This window comes from Typopeltis vanoorti, chromosome 20, assembly GCF_054136105.1.
Source record: "Typopeltis vanoorti isolate ZY-2024b chromosome 20, IOZ_Tvanoo_1.0, whole genome shotgun sequence".
Lineage (NCBI taxonomy): Eukaryota > Metazoa > Arthropoda > Arachnida > Uropygi > Thelyphonidae > Typopeltis > Typopeltis vanoorti.
The window spans coordinates 29495533-29508716 of record NC_143568.1 but is presented as its reverse complement, the minus strand read 5'-3'; the positions used below and the strand labels follow the sequence as shown (position 1 = coordinate 29508716).

The 13184-nt window shown below is 34.8% G+C and overlaps 1 protein-coding gene across 1 annotated transcript in view; it reads right to left on the bottom strand.

Annotated features, from left to right (window-relative positions):
- CtsK1 (C1 family peptidase 26-29-p) overlaps positions 1 to 13184 on the bottom strand; it is a 103883-nt gene that overhangs the window by 13564 nt on the left and 77135 nt on the right. The window contains exon 9 of the mRNA XM_090410714.1: positions 3241 to 3430. Within this exon, the coding sequence (XP_090266840.1) occupies positions 3241 to 3430 (190 nt within the window). The remainder of the gene's footprint in view (positions 1 to 3240; positions 3431 to 13184) is intronic.

Sequence of the window (13184 nt, the reverse complement as noted above, 5' to 3'; positions counted from 1 at the left end):
AGAGTTAAGATTAACATATCCAAATTTGATATTAGGCTTGTTGTCACTTTCCTTCATAATGTGATCCATAGAGGGAAGACAGTGTGCACCCTTATCTCACACCTGATTTTGCAACAAACCTACTTCAATTGTAGCTGTTAACTTGTACTATGTATTGCAGGATATGAGAGCTTCCATATAAAAGCATTTTTCCAATTTTCAAATTCCTTTGGATGGAAAGACCGAGGTTCAAATCCCATCTAGAATGGGAAAGAAAGATCTTTTCATCAACTGAAGTGATTTAGCCAGTCCCATATCGAGGTGACCACATTTGTACTCATGATTGCATTCTTCTTGAATATTTTCTATCATTGTTCTGTCATTCTTGCTTCATTTAACAATCTTTTAAAGTAATTACACCAAACCTCTAAGATATATTTATCATCAGTTTTCATATCACCTTTATTATCTCAAATGCCTTTTACAACATACTCTTTTCTCCTTTTCTTAAAAAAATTATGGAGACAACTACCATATCATAGTAAAAATTCAGTTCAATATAAACCAAAATAATCACCCAATAGGCAGAAGCACTGAAAATATCAACTGCATTGTGAATGGAGAACCTAAAGAAGAAGTAAAACATTTCAGCTACGAAGGCATGATTTTTAGTGAAGATGGTATATTAAACATGGAAATAGACAACAGAATCGACAAAGCTGGTATGGTAGGAAGTAAAGTGAATAAATTTATATGAAATAAGAGAGAAATCAGTCAAGACACTAAATTAGCTGTATACAAGACCGTGTTCAAACCAACTTTAACTTATGGATCTGAGAGCTGGATTAGAAGTAAAACACTTGCCCAAAGACTGGAGACCACAGATATGAGAGTCCTGAGAAAGATTAGGGGCATGAACAGATGGCATCAATAGCAATATCATATTAAATATGAGGAAATTAGGAAAGAACATGACATTGTTAGCATCCAGGAATGTGTTAGCAGAGCTAATCTCAGATGGTATGGTCACTTAAACAGAATAGGAGAGGAAAGATTTAGCAAACAAGTGTTCTCTGCCAGGTTGGCAGGAAAACGACCCAGAGGAAGACCAAGATGTAGGTGGATTGATGCAGTAAAAAGTGCCTTAGAAGATAGAAATATGAGAATCTGACAATGTTGGAGTCTTGACAGGTAACAGATTGATTTGGAGGAACAACTGACCAAAGTAATCTGACTTTAACATAAAGGATTGCGATGTAGCTTGTTTCTTTGTATATACGTGTATGTATACTCCAGATGATAACCTTGATATGAAGGTCAAAACATTGGGTGATTATTGTTGTTTATATTATATTAAGCTGAATTTTTACTATGAAACAGTAGTTGGCTCCATAATTTAAAAAAAAAAAAAAAAAAAAAAATGCTGATCACCATGTAACTATGAAAGAAAGGACTCCTTTCTCTATTTTTAAGCTTTCTCAATAGTCTCCAGAGCATTTTGTCATCTTCCTGATATTCATATTTTATATTCTTTCTAGTCCACTACAGAGTTCTGATTGTTTATCTTTACAAACGACTTCACACACCTATGGCTGAATCAATGTTTTTTCAGTCTGACACTGAATTTCCAGGGTTTGATTGTTTTCAAACACTGTGTATTTGAGTCTATCACTCAAATGCACGGTGTATTTGACCATATCCCTCTACAGTTTACCTCTAAAAGCTGCTCCACTTCGATTCATTTGAAAACTTTTATATACAGTAATCTACCATATTAAAATGCAATTACATGGTGCTCTATCCAAAGTCAGTAGACATGAAAGGGTCTGTTAATTGAATGGTTATCATTTTGAAGGTCAGGTAAATGGTAGATTACTGTATTGTTCTTTTCAATGATATTAATTTTTATCCTTTTCAAAACTAAATGGTGATAACTTCCTATTTCAAATTCCTTGTATATGTTTTATCCTGAACCAGGATAAAACAATAGAATATCAAGGATATCCTATTGTTATCCTACCAATATCTATGAGGATATTGCTATCCACTATGACATAGCCAATGAGACTTTTCTTCTTTATTGCCTTCTCTTCATGTAAATTTGTGCACATTTTTAGGTTGTTGGAACATCATGTTAATGATCACTAGTACAGGTGCTGAATAGAAATCCCATTACTACTTACCATTATTATTAGCTTTTCTCTTTTCTTCAAATTTTCTCAATACATTTCTATATGTCTGGTACTTATGTTTGACACTGCTTTCTCCAACAAGGACCAACTTTTTCTTTATATGAACTGCCTTTTCTAATGACAAAAAATTCCTCCACTTCTTCCTCCAAAGAAAACATTCTGCGGTATCATAAGGTGCAAATAAATCCCCATGTCAAATTATGTTTTAATATTTAGCCATATCACTCTACTTGATGCATGAGGATCAAGAGGATTATCTTCTTGCCTTGTGTAGAATACTATAGCTGCTCGTTCCTTTCCATGATTATTACTGCCTAAATATATAACATTTTTGTAGGTGTTATTTAAAAGAATCTCATTACTTTTCTTTGTTAATAATAAAAAATATAGTGGTGGGGAGGAGAAGAGAAATCATAATACAGTTAACTAGATGCTACAACTACTTCATTTTTTTATGCACTGTAGCAATATTTTTGCCTATTCTCCCTAAACTTCACCTGAATTTACAACTTTATATTCTGAGTAACAGATTTTGTTGTTACTGAACATCAAGTTGGAACTTGATATACTCTGCTGATTAAGTCTTGAACTTAATCAGCAGAGTATATGTAGTGTCAATTTGCCCAAGGTGTAGGATAAATTTTATTATTATTAGTAATCATTATGTGACACCTCCATGGAGTCCAAGGATCACTGTGAGAAGGAAATCCACACCGCATGACCTACCATCCACATGCTATGTTATTTACCACACACACACAAACGGTATTTTAGTCAGTTAATTTATCGAGATGGAGGCAAAACAGCAATTTGTATGATAGTGCTTCATATTGTTGACAAAATGGATACTCATTTCCATAATTCAGCAAGTTGGATCTTATGATTTAAATGGACACACATGTTATATGCAAGAAAATCACAAAGTTTATTTTTTTTTTTTAAATGATTTGTTTCATAAAAATATAATGAAGTAAAACAAGCTGTGCATCATTTTCTTGAAGTGTCATGTAATAATAATAGATAAAAACAGATAAATGTACAAAAATATATCTACATGTAAGATACTCACTACAGGCTGGATCATAATAAACTCCATTGGAATAGAATGAGAAACTTTTCTGTGATGCATCAATACTAACTGATATTGGACCATGATAAGCAATTGCAAGTCTGAGGGCTTCTTTATTTCCTGCAGTAACATTGACATAACCAGCCAAACGAACAGTACCATTAACAGATTTCTCATGGCATATGCCATCCTATATTAATAATAAAACAAATTTCATAACTGACATACTATAATTTCAATGATATAACTATCTGGAATGGGTTGTAATTTTTCTTTAACACTTCAATACCCTCAAAACTTTATGTGCATATATGGCACTTTTTTTTATATAAATAATTCTGGTTAATAAAAATGAAAGATAGCCAGTTCCATCAAGAAATTTTCTTACATATAGTGAAACCTGTGGAGTATCCATAACTAGAGAATAAGACATATGCCACAGTAAATAACTTTTTCATTATGTAAATATTTTGTCTTATGTATCATAAGACATCATCAGTACATTTATTGAATAACAAATAGGAACTGAATTAAAAAACAGTAGCGCACATGCTTAAACTATCCCTCTATGTATACAGTTGCATGTTCATGGATTAAAAATAATGGGCTGAAATTAAAACTAATTAAATTAAAATATAACAGATAAATTATTTAATACAATTGAGGATAAAATTTCCTAAACTTTTGGAATAATGAGACAGTTGTTCCGATTAACCCCCCAACCGGCCAGTAAGTCCAGCTAAATCTGGATACGATTCTGTAACACCTACTGAATAACATGGATAAAAAGTGCAATTCGGTCTCACTGTTTATCCACCTCGGCCGGTAGGGGTATTAAGATTAGGTCTATGAAGTAAGGCTTTAGCACTTTATATAAATAAACGTTCATGTTAATATATGGATCTATGTGGCAACTTAGCATTTTGCCATTGGATCCTGTGGTCAGCATTTTCAATTCCATGCTGTGAAAGCCAGATTTGTGAGGTTTTGATAACACGGATGTGGTCTTGTGGATCTTCCTGTTTGTCCATAGTAAGACAAGTTACGTGAACATGGTACTTCTTATACACCAAGTAGTATTATTGTGAGAGTTTGTCTTTTGGAGAAGGTAGCAAGTTGTGTATTTGATTGATGGGTTTATAGGTAGCAATGAGTTTATATTTTTTTATAATTTTTGACACGTTTATTTATAGGTAGCCTTATTAAATGGATATAATCCAAGAATAACACAAAAAATAATCAGCCACTCTCCTATAAATCAACCCAGACAAGAAGACATAGGACTCCTATACCATATATTAAAGGCATCTCTCTATGTGTAGCAAAAATTATGATAAAATATAAACTCATTGCTACCTATCCTATAAACCCATCACCAAATGCATAAATTGTTACTTTCTCCAAAAGAAAACCTCACCGATGATGCTACCTCACATATACAAAGTACCATGTTTGTGTAGCTTGTCTTACTATGAACAAACAAGAAGATCTATAAATAAGCATCTCTGAACATCAAGACCACATCCATCTTATTATACTTCCCAAATCTGGCCCTGCACAACATGGAATTGCTAACCACAGGATCAAATGGCAAAATGCTAAGCTGCCACATAGATCCATATATATATTAACATGAATGTTTATATAAAGAAAGTACTTTAAAGAAAGACACACAGTTATTTATAGGTAACCTTACTAAATGGATACAATCAAGAATAACACAAAAAATAATCAACAATTCTCCCATAAATCAATCCAGACAAGAAACTCACAGGAGTCCTATACCATATACAGGGTGTTCGGGATAAATTTGACATATTTATAATTAATTATATTTTTCCGTAAGTTACATGTATTAACACACACTTCTCTTCATTTAAAAGTTTGGACCCTTCTTCATTCATATACAAGATGTCAGAAAGGATGGATAGCTGGAACCCACCTGAATCATGGAAGAGAATAACTTGTATCATGATGATTCATGCCCGCCATCAAAATAAGGATATTACGACTGCTGCCCAATGCTCCCTGAATACAGTAAAAACAATCAGGCATGAACTAGAGACTTGCAATGGTGACTACGAGGATGTAGCAAGAAGAAAGATCCCTAGCAGACGATCTGATTGCGTTCGTACAGCAGAATTCCTCGCAAATCTGCAGGAACAGGTGTTGAAGAACCCTGGCATTGGAATTCGGGCTTTGTTCGTGGAGTTGCTAACTGTAGTCAAGCCCTGGATAACAAGGGTAGGCAATGGTAGGCCGTATGTATGGCAGCAGGATTCGGCCCCTTGCCACACCTCTGGGAAAAGTCAAAAATGGTTGTCTGAAAATTTCTACGACTTCACCAGTCCAAATGTTTGGCCTCCAAACTCCCCAGACCTTAACCCCATGGATTATTTTGTATGGGGCGCAGTTGAAAAAGACACCAATCGCACTTCCAGTAATACAAAAGCCCAGTTAATGGATAAAATTAAAACAGTTTTTGCGGCCCTTCCCAGGGAGACTGTAGCATCAGCTTGTTCGAGGTTCCGAAGCAGAATTGAAGCTGTGATCGATGCTAATGGTGGTTATTTTGAGTAAATCTTGTTGATAGTATTGTAATTAACTCTGCCTGTAATGTTTTTTTGTCAATTCATTAAATTTAATAGATACAAAGAAGATTTTCTTTTTCCTTACGAAACTGTCAAATTTATCCCGAACACCCTGTATTAAAAAGGTATCTCTGAACATATAGCAAAAATTATGATAAAATATAAACCCGTCAACCAAATACATTCACCAATGATGCTACCTGGCATATACGAAGTAACATGTTCATGTAACTTGCCTTATTATGGACAAACAGGAAGATCTATAAATAAACATTTCTGAACATCAAGACCACATCTGTCTTTTCAAACCTCACAAATTTGGCCTTGCACAACATGTAATTGCAAACGCTAACCACAAGATCCAATGGCAAAATGCTAAGCTACTATACAGATCCATATATAAACATGAATTTATATTAAGAAAGTGCTGAAGCCTTACTTCATAGACCTAATCTTAATCAGAAAGACTGTCTCACTATTGCAAAAGTTTGGGAAATTGTTATCCTCAATTGTATTAAATAAATTTATCTGTTATATTTTAATTTAATTAGTTTTAAATTTCAGCTCATTATTTTTAATCGTAGACAGATTCTAATTTAAGTATGTACTCTACTGTTTTTTAATTGAATTCCTATTGTTTGATAATATTTCAAAAAATGCAGGCACTAAAGCATTTGAAAAAAAGTATTGTAAATCTTGATAAAAAATACTTAACATTGTTAGAACAATCTAAGAAAAATACAACTAAATTATCTGCTGATGAATAGGCTGTAAACTTATCTGGCCATTCTCTAACTGAAGATGAGCTAAATGTACTAGCACGAGGTCATATGTTTGTGATTTTGCCCAAACATAGTCTCTATTTAGATTTCATACACAACAATGCAAAGAACACCAGTCACCTGTCTAGTATTGAAGCTAATAGACTACATTTTGAAATAGCACAACTGATCTATGATGCCCACCCATCAGAAATGAACATCCCACCATCAGAATGAACAGCCCTGAACTGCTTAAAATGAAATAATAGCATAGTTATCACCAATGCTCACAAAGATAATACCACTGTGGTCTTAAATGCTAAATCATATGATCAGAAAATGAATTTAATGTTTTGTGAATGCAATACTTACTCCCAGTTTAATAATGATCCTACAAAAGTCGGATAAAAAAAATCAAGTTATTGGATGAAACATCCACAGATCAAGAAACCATCAAAAGCCTCAAAACATACATGCAAGAACTCCTAGAATATATATGGTTCACCAAAATTACATAAAAGTAACTATTCACTTAGACCTATTGTGGATTCTCTTGGCAGTCCCACATATAAAATCAAGATTTCTGTCTAACCTTCTCCATACCCTCATTGGCTGCTCAGCTTCTTCGATAAAAAAATTCCATAGAATTTCATGCAAGAATAAAAGACATTAAAGTGGCAGATACAGATTTGTTAGTAAACTTTGACATTGTCTCTCTCTCTCTCACCTCACTAATATCCCTCACAAAGAGACGATAGAATTTTTAACCAAAAAAATTTACATCTGGCATAATGGAATTATTCAAATTTGCAGTTACATCAGCATCAAATTCCTAACATTTACCCTCAATGGGTGTACAGGATATGATAGTACTACATGAAAAATTTACATCATTACTAACTTCCTATCTACCATTTTCCTCCAAATCAATCTATTACCTGTGAAGGCTCCAACATTGTCAGATCATATATTTCTATCTTCTAAGGCACTTTTTACCTTATCAATACCCCTATATCTTGGTCTTCCTCTAGTTCTTTTTCCTGCCAACCTGGCAGAGAACACTTTTTTTTTGCTAAACTTTGCTCTCCTATTCTGTTTAAGTGACCATACCACCTGAGATTAGCTCTGCTAACACATTCCTGGATGTTAACAATGTCAAGTTCTTTCCTAATATCCTCGTTTTTAATATGATATTGTCATTGATGCCATCTGTTCACACCCTAAATCTTTCTCAGGACTCATATCTGCGGTCTCTAGTCTTTGTTCAAGTGTTTTACTTCTAATCCATCTCTCAGATCCATAAGTTAAAATGGGTTTGAACACTGTCTTGTATACAGCTAATTCAGTGTTTTGTCTAATTTCTCTCATATTCCATATAAATTTATTTAGTTTACTTCCTACCATACCAGCTTTGTTGATCCTGTCATCTATTTCCATATTTAATTTACCATCTTCACTAAAAATTGTGCCTATGTAGCTGAAATGTTTTACTTGTTCTATAGGTTCTCCATTCACAATGTTGATATTTTCAATGCTTCTGCCTATTTTCATTGTCTTGTTATTGCTGACCTTCATACCATATCTATTACAACAATTATTCAATTTAGTTAGGGAATCTTGCAGACTTGTAGCAGATTTATTTAGAAGTATAACATCGTCTGCATAAAGCAAAGAGTTGAGATTAACATCTCCAATTTTGAAATCAGGTTTAATACCACTTTCCTTCATAATGTGATCCATATAGATAATGAATAATAGAAGGGATAATGTACATCCCTGTCTTACACCAGATTTAACATTAAACCATCTTCCTGTACTTCCTTCAATTCTAACTGCTGACTCACAACTCAAATAAAGACTTAAGTATTGCTTGATATAATGCCCCATTCACACCATACAACTGTAGCATTTTGAATAGCTCTTTTGGCACCCCTGTCACATGCCTTTTTCCAGATCTACAAAACTTAAATATAGATCTTGTTATATTCCAATGATTTCTCAGCTATTTGTCATAAAATGAAAATCTCATCCTGACAGCCTCTATATGGCCTGAATCCAGCATGTTCTTCACCAAGCTTCCCTTTCACAATCCTTCTCAACCGTTTCTCAAGTATACTGGCATAAATCTTACCAGGAACACTCAGTAGAGAGATACCTCTGTAACTCTCACATTCAGTTTCATTTACATTTTTATATATGGGTACTATGAGAGCTCTACTCCAATCATCTGGAATTCGTCCCTCTGTCCAGGCCCCCTGAACAATGCAGTGCAGCCACTGTAAGACTTTTATACCTCCATACTTAAGCATTTCGGGTCGAACATCATCTACTTCAGCTGCCTTTCCACATTTCAGACTTTTTGATGGCTTTTTCTACTTCAAGTATGGATATGTATTCCTGATTCATGCCTGGTCAGTGTTTTTTTTTATCAGTGTACTGTCATCACTGCTAGTTTCATTTAGCAATTTTTCGAGATAATTACTCCATACTTTTTCTCCAGTTTTAATATCACCTTTATCATCTCTAATTCCTTTCACAGTACTCTTTCCTCCATTTCTGAGCTTCTTCAATAACCTCCAGAATATCTTCCCACCTTCTTGATATTTATTTTCTATGTTCTTACCAAAGTCTTCCCATGACTTTTGTTTAGCTAGTTTTACACAGTGTTTAGCTTTCTTACATTTGTCTCTGAATTCTCTAAGAGCATAAGCTGACTTATTTGCAAGCAACTTTTGATATGCTTTCTTCTTTCACTTCCTGTGTCCACCATGGAGTTCTGATTTTTCTATCCTTACAGAAATCCTCACCACATGTCTCTCTGGCTGAATCAATCAATTTTTTCTTCAGAGCTTGCCACTGAATCCCCAGGGTTTGATTCCTGTTCTCAAACTCTTTCATTTTTTCTTAAACAATCTTTGTGTATTTTAGTCTACAGTTCACATCTGAGATCTGCTCACCTTTTATTCGTTTTAAAACTTTCTTACATGTTCTTCTTTTCAATATGAAATTCAGTTTTATCCTGCTGAAGACTAAATAGTGATCACTTCCAATTTCAAATCCTCTGTACACTCTGGTGTCCTGCACCAGAGAGAAAACATCACTATCAACAATAACATAATCAATGAAACTTTTCCTATTCCTTGTGTCTTCTCTCCATGTGAATTTATGCACATTTTTATGTTGGAACATGGTGTTAGTAATAACTAGTCCATATCCTGAGCAAAAATCCAACAAGTATTTGCAATTATTATTAGCTTTGCTTGTTTCTCCAAATTTTCCCAAAATATTTTTCTATGTCTGACAATCATTTCTTACTCTGCCATTTAGTTCCCCAACAAGGACCAACTTTTCATTTTTCATTGTGTAAGTTACTTTCTTTAAAGCCTCAAAAACTTCCTCCACTTCTACCTTAGCAGAACCTCCTGTGGGACCATAGGCACAAAAAAGTATCATTATCCAGTTCCCCATTATGATATTTCCCCACATCACTACTTGAAATTGCCTGACATTCAAGAAGATTAGTCTTGTATTTAGTGTTGAATACTATGGCTACTCCTTCTTTTCCTCGATTGTCATTGCCTGAATATAACATTTTGTATTTATTGCTGAGAAAGATCTCACCAGTTTTTGCTTTTTTTGTTTCAGTCACCCCTGTGATATCGATCTGGTACTTATCCAATTCCTCAGCTAGCTCTATTTCTTTGCCATTCAGGCTTCTTTTGTTGATAGTACCAATATTGAACTCTGGTGATATTGATTTGGGGTGTGTTTTAGGGTTTGTAGGGAGGTTAACTGAGCGATGCCCCAGCCAGCATGAAATTCTGTCATGTTGTACCATCGTTTAATATTGTGGTTTAATCCAATAAGGATATAATTTGGTTGGCTAAATCCCAAATTGCCAGCCCATCCTCGTTTGTTCAGTATCCAGATGGATACTTAACAGGGTGCATCAGGAGAAATTGAGGATTGGACATTAGGTCAGAAGCCCTGCTCGGTTCTCCACATTCCTTTAAAGGGCTACGTGGAGGTCTCCTCTCAGTTATATAGCTTTGACCCATAAGCACCCCGGTTGCTTCACATGGAAAGAAAATACATAACAAGAGGAAGGAACAGCAGTGGGCTCATCCTTATCACCTAACATAGCCAACTTTTTTCTTGAACACCTAGAAGAAAGAATTTTCGATTTGGACACTAAACCAACAATATGGTAACGATACATTGATGTCTTTGCAGTCACACAGAGTCAACCAGAAATGTACTCATTTCTACAAAAAAATCAACACCCTACATCTTCATATCAAGTTCATACTAGTAAAAGAATCATCAAAAAGTATTTCATTTCTTGATTTCTTGATCTGCATTACTTAGTCCATGCTGTTTTTATTATGTAGAGTTTCAATCATAAAGTTAGGTTTTCTTTATTACCCATAAATAATACCCTATCATCTGCACATTTTATATGATGAAAATTTTGTTCATTAACAGTTATTACCCATGCTTTCTGGAATAGACTTTTTACTAGTTCCTCCAGGTAAAGGTTTAAAAAAAAATGGTGAAAGTTGACATTCCTGTATGACCTTTTCTCAACTGGTATTTCCAAAGTTTCAACTGCTCTAAATTTTATTGTTCTGTAGTATATTTTTATTACTGGAGGATGGTATTGAGTATTTTTTCCTTTTTTATTTTTGTTCTAAAATTTTAAACATATCTGCTTCTTATTGAGTCAAATGCTTTCTTCAAGTCTATCTATAAAGCAGCAAAAGATTTCTGCAGTGATTAAGGAATAACTGTGTTATTCATTATTAGCATAATAATGAATAATGCATAGTTATTCCTTAATCAACATATTAGAATCCTTCACAGGAATATTATAGCCAAGAGGACAAACAAACCTTGGAAAATTATACTTTAGTATAATAAAGATTTCTTCCCCCCCCCCCCTCCACACATCAATTACATTCAATGTAACAGTTAAAGAGAATGGACATTGCTTTAATTGTAGCTTGCCCTCTCCTACAAAGGGGGAGAGGTTAAAAAGTTCTGATAAACACGTAGAACAAAAATAATATTAAAGCAACTGATACAACCACAAGAAAGAACCTATCCTAAAACCTTTTAACCCCCATGTTTCATGAAATTGTAATAATTTGTTCTATTTCTTTTAGGATATATATGAAGACATGTCAGAGGTTTTGAAGAAATTCAAAGACACAGAGGTGTGGGCTGTCAAGTTTTTCGTGCTGAAGAAGAAAAGTCTGCAACTGAGATTCACCAAACTTTGTGTGAAACTTTAGGGGACTGTATGCCAGCATGCTTGGTCTTCCTGACCTGGACAACAGATGTGTCCAGGTCAGGAAGACCAGCCAAATATTATTATTATTATTATTATTACGGGTATCTCCATGGAGTCAGTAGACTCATCGCGGGAGACCCAAACTAGCAAAACAATATCTGTCATATCTCTTCTTGAATTCATTTACAGATGAAGAGCTCACAACAAAGTCAGGCAATGAATTCCACTCATTCACCACCCTCCAGGCAAAAAACCTTGTTCTGACACCTTTGTTAACCACACTCTTCTTTAATTTCCAGAGATGACCTCTTGTTCTTCCATCACTATCACACAGCTGAAACATTTCCCCTGCATCAATCCTATAAAAACCTTTTAGTAATTTGAATGTTTCTATCATATCCCCTCTTCTTCGCCTATCAGCCAATCTCTGCAATCCACAAGCTCTCAATCTATCAATGTAGGGAGCATTTTTTATATCACTCACCAACTTGGTCACTCTTCTCTGAACCCTCTCCACAGCCTCCTCATCTCCAAGGAATCCAGGTGACCAGACCTGAGCACAGTAATCCAAATGTGGAAGTATCAATGCTTTATAAAGGGGAATAATAACCTCTTTATCTCTGGATGTCAGTGTGTTCCTCAACAACCAAGTAATCCTATGTGCAATCTTGGACACCTTAGCAATGTGTCCTCTGAACTTCATCTCCTTATCTACCAATACCCCTAAGTCCCTAGCCTCATCAATCTCTTGGAGTACCTTTCCATCTATGTAGTACACAGCTGGTAATCTTTTAATCCCAAAATGCAAGACTTTACACTTTTCCACATTGAACTGACATCCATTTTCTTTTGCCCATTTTACCAGCTTATTTAAATCCTCCTGCAAACTTTCAACATCAGCTTGATTTTTTATTGCACTACACAACTTTGCATCATCAGCAAACAACTGAATATCTCCCTTTAAGCCGTTTCCTATATCATTTATATACAAATTAAACAACATTGGCCCAAGCACAGAGCCCTGAGGCACACCACTGGTCACCTGCCTCATTCTGGACTCGGCTCCTCCATACACCACCTTATGGTATCTCTCCCTGAGCCATTCTCCTATCCATATCACCAATTTAATATCCATTCCCATCTGCTCCAATTTGCGTAACAGTGTTCTATGGGGTATCCTGTCAAAAGCCTTAGCAAAATCCAGAAGTACCACTGTGTAGCCAGTTCCTTTGTCCAACTCTGATGTTATTCTATTATGGATAGTTAATAGATTGCTAAGGCAGGATCTACCTTTAACAA